The 9,667-nt window shown below is 55.7% G+C and overlaps 1 protein-coding gene across 1 annotated transcript; it reads left to right on the top strand.

Moving 5' to 3' along the window:
* Window positions 1–749: 749 nt before the first annotated feature.
* On the top strand, window positions 750–9,418 carry LOC119043698 (pepsin A-like). The gene is made up of 9 exons (XM_037137776.2): window positions 750–873; window positions 1,448–1,604; window positions 3,408–3,525; window positions 4,034–4,152; window positions 4,847–5,046; window positions 6,589–6,705; window positions 7,769–7,910; window positions 8,003–8,101; window positions 9,097–9,418. Exons 1-9 carry the CDS (start codon window positions 818–820, stop codon window positions 9,244–9,246), a joined length of 1,158 nt encoding a protein of 385 aa, XP_036993671.2. The 5' UTR covers window positions 750–817; the 3' UTR covers window positions 9,247–9,418.
* Window positions 9,419–9,667: the final 249 nt, after the last annotated feature.

The following is a 9,667-nucleotide window of genomic DNA, read 5'->3' as shown; positions in this document are numbered from 1 at the left end:
GCTTTGCTCCACTGTAGCTGAGTCAGCCAAGTTTTAAGATGGAGAACATAGGAGAGCCAGACCCACTGTGTTCTCAAAGGTGGAAGCTTCAAGCAACCTGAGGGTGGAACAGGAGCAGCGGGAAGAGAAGGGGGACAGAAAATGAGGAGCACAGAGTCCAAAGACACAGCTGGCCTGTTTCAGAAAAGGCAGAATTTTTCCACCTGTTCCGCCCTCTCCTCTTCCTCTGCTGTGCACACTGCTTTCCAGGACTCAGCCCAGCTGCCCCTCAACAGCCCCGTATAATGACATTTCTGTAGAGACATGTCTTGAGTCCCAAGCCACTGACCCATGAATGTGCTTTAGGGTCACAGCTATAGGAACATGGCCCATCACTTGGTGGGGAACTGGTCACCAAGAACCCAGCCATTTCTCCCACCGGGACAAATCAGGGTAACTGAGGTCCTTGGGCATCTGTTCGATGTTAAGTGCACTTTAGACCAATTCTGTCAACATATTCAACTTGTCAACATGTAATGCATTTCATTATTTCAGACATACGCCTCCAGTCCATCGCTTGCTCTTCCAGCCGGGGGGAGGAGTGGTTACAGTGGAAAGCTTCTGTACTGGAAACTTCCCAGAACAGGGCTCAGGGGCAGGAACAATCTTATCGAGAAACTTTCTGTTTGGGTTAGGAGAATGGGCGATATTTGAGGGCTGATAAGGTGGACTCCTGAGCACCTGGGCAGTATATAAGGCGCTGCTCCGGCCTGCTGCTGCACACCTTCCACCGCCTCCACTTCTCTGGACACTTGGGCCCTGGGAAGAACCAAGAACCATGAAGTGGCTGCTGCTGCTCAGCTTGGTGGCACTCTCTGAGTGTGTCATCCACAAGTGAGTTTGCTGCCTGTTCCATTGCCTTTCTTTCCTCCCATCCTCCTCTTCTTCCCTTGTACGGCACCTCTCTTGACCATCCTTTAGCTCTCTCTCTGCCCTTTTGGGAAGCCAGCACTACAGATGTGGTTTGCTGCTCAGAGGAGAGGAACATTGTATCCATTTGAACGAAGCAGCAGGACAGAGAGCCCAGCGTGACTCTCTCGGGAGGACTTGCCTTTTTCAGATGAGAGTCTCTAGACTCCATGGAAGGAAGCGCTAATGGCGGATTTTTGTTAGAGACCTCGAAACGCTCCCAAGCCCAGAGCGCTCCGTGCAAGACCAACCCAGGCAGCGCACCGACTGCCTGTGGCTTCCCGGGGGCCGGCCTGGGGTCAGCTCCAGACAGCCACTGGGCCTCCTGGTGTCACTGCGCCCCAAAGGGGAGAATCTCCCATCTTGACTCCCTCCTTCCTGCGTCTCTCCCTTGGGCCAGCTTCCTTTTCCTTGCCGGGCTCCCACCGCCCCCAGGAGCAGACTCCTTGACTAATTACTCCTTCCCCTCCAAACCATCCCTTTGCCACATTTGCCACAGGGTTCCCCTGGTCCGAAAGCGGTCCCTGCGTCACAACCTGATCCAGCATGGCCTGCTGAAGGACTTTCTGAAGAAGCACAGCTACAACCCGGCCAGCAAGTACATCAAGGAGGTCGCCGACATGTCGGCCACCGAGCCCCTTGAGAACTACATGGACGTGAGTGCACAGGCGGGCAGCGGGGGCAGCTCTGGGGGCTTAGGAGAGAGAGGGCCCCAGGGGTCTTGGAAGATGGACCAGAACTCTGAGGCCCCAGGCAGTCAGTCACCTAGGAGTCTGCTCCCTGAATCTCAGAGGCACAGGGAGGGCAGGCAAACTCTCTCATTCCTTCCTTCGTCCCTTTTTTTACCCAGTGTTATGCATATAGGGCACCTGGTGGTGCCCAGCATCAGGCACGGTTCTGGGCTGGGAAACAGCAGTGAGCAAAACTAGACCGACCCCCCACCCCCTTGCAGGTCACAGTCTAGTAGGGAGAGATAGACAGCGCTCTGTGCGCCTCACACAGCATAAGAAGTACAGCCAGGCAAGGGCTACAGTGAAGGTGACACCCTGTGCCAGTTGGCAGATGGCAGGTGGCAGGCAGGGATCTCTCCCCGGAGCGGTACCCCAGAGAGCAGGAGGGACCCCCGTCGGACCCCGTGACAGTGGGGAGCAGAGTGCATCTGAGGAAAGGAAGCCGGGTGTGTGTGGAGAGCGGGGAGGGAGGTGTGAAGTGAGGTGGAGGGTCAGTGAGAGAAGCCAGGCCACGTCTCTGATAACCGTCTGTATCTCAAGTGCCACCCAATCATCCCAACACGTGGTTGACAAGGTCAGATTGCAATTACAGGAAGATCACTCTGACCCTTCTATTCGTCCTTCATCAAAAATACTGCATGTTCTCTATGGGAATGGCACTGAGCCAAGGGTACAAAGCAGGGTCACCTGTCATTAAAAGCTTAGCCTCTGATTCCGCCAGGCCTGGTGCACACCTAGGCTCTAATGGTCCCGGTGACCTTGGGCACATCGTCTACATTCTCTGAGTGAGCCCCGGGGGTCCTGTCTGTCAAACAGAACCACTAATACCCACTGTCAGAGGGATGTCCAAGCAAGCAGTGCAATAACGGTTATATGGAATACTTAGCTCAGGGCCTGGCCCCTGGTAAAGCCGGTCCATGTACTTACATGTTTATGAAGCGCCTACTATGTGCCAGGGGCTGTGCAGGGAGCTGAGAAAACGATAGTGAATAAGCAAAGTTCCTGGAGCTTTCCTTATTTAATTAATTAGAGTAATTGGAAAAAGAACAAGGGGGAAGGGCAAACTTAGAGTAGTCAAGGAGGGCCCCTCAGTGGAGGTGACATTGGTAAGCGCTCTGAATAACTGATGAGAAGGAGGCGGCCAAGGAAAGACGTAGAACAAACATTGTCCAAGCATAAGAAACAGCAAGTGCAAAGAGCAGGTGGCGGCCAGGACGGAGAGGAGGCTGTCCTCATCGAGGAGCAGCAAGACCAGCACGGCTGCCACGACGGAGGAAAGTGCACCAAGAATAAAAACCCCGACTATGACCTTTCTTGGGGCCTGCTGTAGACCGAGACTCAGGAAGAAGATGTATCAAAGGGTTTCAGTGACTTGTTCATCTTCCGGTCAACCATTGAACGAACGCGCATGTCAGCATTTACAGAGCCGGGCACTTGAATGTTTCACGCTCTCCTCCGAGAACATGCGTTCTTGAGGACAGCAAGACGAAGACAGGCAAGATGAGATTAGTATTAGGCATCAACGGTGTGCAGAAGAGCACAGTCAGAGGAGAACTGGGCACAATCAGGGAAGACTCCAAGGAGACAGGGAGACCAGGCTGGGAGGGAAAGGCCAGAATGCAAAGGGGAAGGCGGGAGGTGGCTGAGGAGCCGCCCCAGAGACAGTCCTGGGGAGGTGAGGTGGGGAGCCTCATGTCGTGAGCTGTGCTGTCCCCACTCACCCGGCAGATGGAGTACTTTGGCAACATCAGCATCGGAACACCCCCTCAGGAGTTCACCGTCATCTTTGACACCGGCTCCTCCAACCTGTGGGTGCCCTCCGTCTACTGCTCCAGTCTGGCCTGCTGTGAGTGCCCAGCCCTGCCCACCCCTCAGCCTCAGGCCTAGGAGCCCAGCACACTCAGGGGCTGCAAACCAGTCCCTTTCAAGTCTGCTGGGGCCACTCAGGATTCACTCGGCAGGCATCTGCTCATGCCCAGCACTGGGCTTAGGCGCCTGGTGGGCAAAGGGGTGGCTCACACACGGTCCTAGTGCTCAATGAGCTCAGGCCGGTGGCAGAGGGAAGTGGGCAGCCATGGGCCTGTGCCTCACGGTGTTTGCCTGGGGCATCCTGGGCAGGGGACTGTGGGGTCAGCTGGGGATGTTCCATCAATGATCAGAGATTGTCCCAACCGGTCTAACCAGATGGCATGAAACCTGGGAAGGCTTGGGCTCCAAAATCTAGGGAAAGGTAACCCATCTCCTCCAAAGCACCCCCCACCCAGAACCCAGGCACCCACCCCAGGAAGACAACACCGGACCATGACTCCCCACCAGCTTTCAGAGGTTGACAGTGTCACTTCTTGCCCCCACAGTGGACCACAACCTCTTCAACCCTCAAGCGTCCTCCACCTACCAGGCCACCAGCGAGACAGTCTCCATTGCCTATGGCACCGGCAGCATGACAGGCATCCTCGGATACGACACTGTCCAGGTGAGCTCCCGCTGGGGGACCACCTCACCCTGCCCAGCCCTGGGACCTGCTGCCAGGAACCTTGGGGGCTACATACAACCAGAAGCCCCCCAGAACCAGCTCGTTCCAGCAATGTGGGTCTCGGGGATCACAAAGTCACCTAATAGGGGAATGGGGAAGGGGAGGTGGCAGAGGTGTCACAGATATTTCTAGGTGGGGCAGTGGTGGGTAAGGGGTGGCGCCCGGAGCCACAAGCCCACGTCAGCCCCACCCAAGCTGAGTGCTATGGAGAAGCTAAGAAAAGTCTCAGTTCTCTTTTAGCACCTCCTGCTCCCCCCCCCACTGCAGGCCCCCCACCCCAGCCCTAATGCTCCACCAGCTCCCCCCTTCCAGGGCGCAGCACGGGGCCAGGGCTCCGGTTTGCCTGGGGCCTGTTCTGCCTCTATCAGACACACAGGCACAGGGTGACCATCTGCTCTGCAGCAAACTCTCACACCGAGGCGCAGACCGTGGCCATCTGGAGACCAGCCGCAATGGTTACCTCCAGCAGAATAACAAGTATTCCTGGGGACGGCCCCTCTCCCGTCCTTCCAGCCTACCGGCCAGAGGCAGAGTCCTGCACAGAATGAGCTAGGACGTTCCGGGCCCCGTGCTGGTGCTGCGCAGAGCCCGGTGGACGCGAGCTGATTGTGAGCAATGTGGTTTCCCCACTCAGGTCGGAAGCATCTCTGACACCAACCAGATCTTCGGCCTGAGTGAGACAGAGCCCGGCTCCTTCCTGTTCTATGCTCCCTTTGACGGCATCCTGGGCCTGGCCTTCCCCAGCATCTCCTCCTCCGGGGCCACGCCTGTCTTTGACAACATATGGGACCAGGGTCTGGTTTCCCAAGACCTCTTCTCCGTCTACCTGAGCTCGTAAGTTGGGGCAGAGGGTGTCACGGTCGCCTGGCCCAGCACAGGGCTGTCCAGGGCTGGGTGGTGTGAAGAGGTCTTAGCAAGCGAGGGATTGAAAGGGTCTGTGTCTGAGGCTTGAGAGGTGTGTCTGTAGAGAGGACAGCATCAAGTCCCTGTGCGACCAGCTGTCTTCATTTGTCTTGTCTGAGCAGCGTGAGCCTCTGTCACTTTGTCTTACCCAACTCCAGTGTCATAGCCGTTTCTCCACAGCACCAGACCCCTCATCGCTGACCCCCCAAAGACCACTGTCTGCAGTGAATCTGCTTAAAACTGGGGCCAAAATGTCACAGCAAGAAACGAAAAAAAAAAAATGGTTGAGACTTATATCTTGAACAGTGGGACTTTCAAAGGAGGAATGCAAGTTTCTTTCATTAGTTAACATCAGGTGTGACTCTGAGTTAATTCCAAGACAATGAAAAGTGAACCAAGTGTTGGTTTGGTTGAGTAGCGGTTTATGCAGGAATATCCGAGGGCATCTCCGCCTTCCCGAAGATGCCCGAATCCTCCTCTTTTGAAGTAGTTTGTCATGGCCGGTGCGTTTCCTCAGTTGTCCGCCGTTCTGTGGACACAGTGGGCCACGTGCACTGTCAGATGAAATCAGGGAAGGTGGGTGGGGTTCACTGGTGGGGACAGTCTTATCTGTGGCCAGTTCTCCGGCGGCTCATTTCTTCATGTGCATCTGCTCCCCTACTGAACCCGAATCTGCAGATTTAGACAATGACAATTCCGGTAGCACAGACCCCTGCAGTTTCCATGGATATTCCAAGGATAAAAGAGAGGCCCTTTTATCCTTTTCCCCCCACGGCCACTCAATAGTCAAGTCAGCCCTGAACGCAATTGGCCCTTACAGGTATTTCGTGTAGGGCCGCTTCATCTCTCCAGCCGGATCAGTTTCCCAATCTTAGCACCATGGACATTTTGGACCAGATAATTTCTTGCTGCCGGGGGCCATCCTGTGCCTTGTAGGGTGTTTAGCAGCCTCCCTGGCCTCTCCCTCCCAGATGCCAGTGATGGCTCCTTCCCCCCATTCAATCTCATCCATCAAAAACTCCTCCGGACACTGGCACATGTCCCTGGGGAGTGAAATGCCCCTGGCTGAGAATGAGGGCTACTTAAGAGCAAACGTGTCTTCATTTCATGTACTTTGGAACCAAGAAGACCTAGGTTCTAATCTAGGTCTGCCACTCCCTGGCTGTGTGACCTTGGGCAAATCGCCTTACCTCTCTGTGCCTGTTGGTAAAGTGGAAATAATAATCGTCATTACGGCCATGGCGGGGGTTCTGGTGCATGGATTACAAGAAACCCTGTCTGTCCCACACTCAGCAAAGCTCCTTGCACAGGCTAGAGACCAAAATAGAGAGCAAACTTCCATAGCAAAAAAAAAAAAGAAAGAAAGAAAGAAAAAGGTAGCACTTAGACTACATATAGTTTATGTTCGTTTGAATGAGCGAATGAAGGAAAGAATGAATTCCTGGTTTCCCTCCCCGCCCCGACTTTTCACAGCAACGACGAGAGTGAAAGCGTGGTGATGTTTGGCGGCATCGATTCTTCCTACTACACCGGGAGCTTGAACTGGGTGCCTCTTTCCGCTGAGACTTACTGGCAGATCACCGTGGACAGGTGAGATCACTGTGGACAGGCGACGTCCTGGCTTGGGCCCCGGACTCCGTTTCCCTATAGACTCATAGTCAGCTAAGCTTTTCAGGGTCCCGCCAGCACAGGGACGTGCACCCCAGGGGGTAAAGCTGGGAGCTGGCCAAGCCAGAGGGACCCTGGACTTTGCTGCAGGAGAGCTGTCGGAGCCCCCAAACACTCTGCAGGGATGAGACGGCCACTTTCCTTCTGGTCACAGAGGCAGGACAACCTACTGGCATCCCCAGGGAGAGCTGGAGGACCTGGCTGTCCACCTGTCTCAGCACTTAGGGGACCTGTTCCAGGACAAATGTCACTGTTAGTCTAGGGATAGGGCAAAACAACGGAGAAGTTGCTTCGGCCATCCTGTCCCCGCTTCCCCTTCAGGGCCTGCCCATCCCCCACACAGCCTCATTCCCCAGCTGTCCTTCCCTCCCCTCCCCATCCCCCGCAGGCCTGCTAGAGGGACCAATCACCCAGGTTTGCCCAGGCCAGAGCAGCGTCCTGGGACGCGAAAATCTTCAGTACTAACACCAGGACAGTCCTCCTAGACCAGGACGTGCTGGCCCCCCTGTGTCTGTCCCAGCCATGCCTCAACTTCGTCAGTTCTTCCACTTCCCACCCCCACTCCTCTTGTCCCCATCACGGCCCACCTGCCGCACGACGTCCCCCTCCAGCCCTTCACCTCCTTGCGACCTTCGGGCGCCTGCTCCCCTGAGAAGCCTCCCTGGTCGCTCCTCATCACCACCAGCCTCACTCTGGATCGTGGCGCTGGCCCCCTGCAGTGTGCCCTGTTCATCCTGCCCTTCCTTGACCATAACTTAGCTTTCCAGCTAGACTGTGAACCCCCTGCCACCAGAAATCGTGTGGCTGTCTTATCAGGCTTGGCGTCTCCCAGGCCTGGCACAGAGTTAGTAAACGTTTGTGTGTGTGAAGAAGAGAAGCTGACACTTCATATATTGGCCAATGGCTGGGGAAGAGGGGACATCCTCTGGAGTCACATGGTTCCTCCTGGGGAGGAAGGAACCCCTGACTTGCATGTTCCCCACAGCGTCACCATGAACGGCAAGACCATCGCGTGCAGTGGAAGCTGCCAGGCCATTATTGACACCGGTACCTCTCTGCTGGCTGGCCCCACCAATGCCATTGCCAACATCCAGAGCGCCATCGGAGCCAGCGAGTCAGACGACCAGGTAAACCCAGCCCTGGTGGCCCTGGTCTAGACCAAGGTGGCGGGTCTGCCATACAGAAGGCATGCAGTCCTTCTGACCCTCCCTCTTTCCAGGTGGTGGTCAGCTGCTCGGCCGTCAGCGACCTGCCCAACATCGTTTTCACCATCAACGGCAACCAGTACCCGCTGCCCTCCAGCGCCTACATCCTGCAGGTAAGAGGGCTCTGGGCCTTCCACCTAAGTGGGCTCCTAGGATGTGGCCACCTCCTCCCCCTTCACATGGGATGTGGCGGACATCTGCTCTGGACAGCCTCCAGAGAAAAAGAATACATGACAAATAAAGGCAGGAAGGAGGATTTGGACCCAGTCCCCACCCCACCCACAAGAGAAAAGTAAGGCAAATGATGGTGGCGTGAAGAGGATTTCTAGCTGAACACCTGAGTCCACACCCCAGGTTTGCATCACTAGCCCGTTGACCCGAGTGCAGTTTAGCGGCACTGGGTGAGATGGACCACACTGAAGCCGGTAAGGGCTTAGCAAATGAAAATCACAATTTGTGTAGGGTCAGGGAGAATATGCTCCTACTGTCTCTACCAAGTGACAAATCTTCGGTCAGAGGAACCACAGGAAAACCCCCTACCTTCTGCTCTGATGCCAGGAGGGAAACTTGTTTCACCCAGGGGGGTCGGTGCTGTCCAGCAAGAAGTCCTGATGTCCGGGCCACTCCCCTCAAGATGCTGATTAATTAGTAGGGGGAGGCCTGAGCAGTGGAATTTTTCAAAGCCTCCTAGGTGATTCCAGTGTGCACCCAAGGTGCTCACAACCTTGGTGAACGAAAAGGACTGAGAGCTGACCTGGTTTGTCGCTGACTGGGATCAGGATAATGAGAAAAGGCTGTGTTACCAGGGCTTCCAAAATCCTCCCTGGCAGCTTTGTTCCTAAACCCCTTCGCTCCGGTGCTGATGTCAGGCTTTGCGCACCTGCCAGAAACGCTGGGCCATGTCTCCTAGTCCCTGGAAACCGACAGTGCAGGGAACTGCTTCTGCAGGCAGAACCCAGGCAGAAAGAGCCAAGTCCCCGGATGTGAGCCAGGAAGCTTCTCTGTGCACGTGCCTCGCAGTGGGCTGTGGCCCTCGGGGCACGGTCCCCCAGCGCCGGTCCCTGCGGAGCCTGTGTCCCATCTCCAGTGTCATTCTCCTCTTCTCCAGAGCGACGATGAATGTGTCAGCGGCTTCCAGGGCATGGACCTCCCCACCTCCTCCGGAGACCTCTGGATCCTGGGCGATGTCTTCATCCGCCAGTACTTCACTGTCTTTGACAGGGCCAACAACCAGGTCGGCCTGGCCCCCGTGGCCTAAGCCCGAGTCTTTCTGGCTCCTTCCTGGGAAGATCCGGCCCCTGCTGCGTTCCCATTCTAGGTGTACATAATTCTCCCCGCTGGCCTGCCCGCGAAATTGTGGAGGTGGAATCCTGGTCCTGTCCCCTGCAATACCAATAATGTAGAATAAAAACATGACCTCTTGAAAAAACGTTCGTGGCGTTGCTTCTCTCTGTTGGTATTCCCCCTCACATCGGCAGGGTCGGGTCACCAGGGCAGGGGGACAGACACGGCCACATTCTCTCGGATGGCACCGAACAGTGACAGGGGCAGCTCACACTTTGAACGGAGTCAGGAAGACAAGTGGGCCCTGGCGGGTTCTGCTGGGAGCACCGTATACAGACTTGGGAGTCAATTACACCCCAATTTAAAAACAACAATAACAAAACAAAATAGACTTC

Source organism: Artibeus jamaicensis, unplaced genomic scaffold (genome assembly GCF_021234435.1).
Source record: "Artibeus jamaicensis isolate MK-2021 breed Jamaican fruit bat unplaced genomic scaffold, CSHL_Jam_final scaffold_614, whole genome shotgun sequence".
Classification (NCBI taxonomy): domain Eukaryota; kingdom Metazoa; phylum Chordata; class Mammalia; order Chiroptera; family Phyllostomidae; genus Artibeus; species Artibeus jamaicensis.
The sequence above is the reverse complement of the archived record's forward strand: the minus strand, read 5'-3'. Positions and strand labels throughout refer to the sequence as shown.

Coding starts and splice junctions, on each gene's coding strand:
- LOC119043698 (XM_037137776.2), top strand. CDS start 818: ATGAAGTGGCTGCTGCTGCTCAGCTTGGTGGCACTCTCTGAGTGTGTC. Junction 4,153..4,846: donor TCGGATACGACACTGTCCAG/GTGAGCTCCCGC, acceptor TTCCCCACTCAG/GTCGGAAGCATCTCTGACAC. Junction 7,911..8,002: donor CCAGCGAGTCAGACGACCAG/GTAAACCCAGCC, acceptor CCCTCTTTCCAG/GTGGTGGTCAGCTGCTCGGC.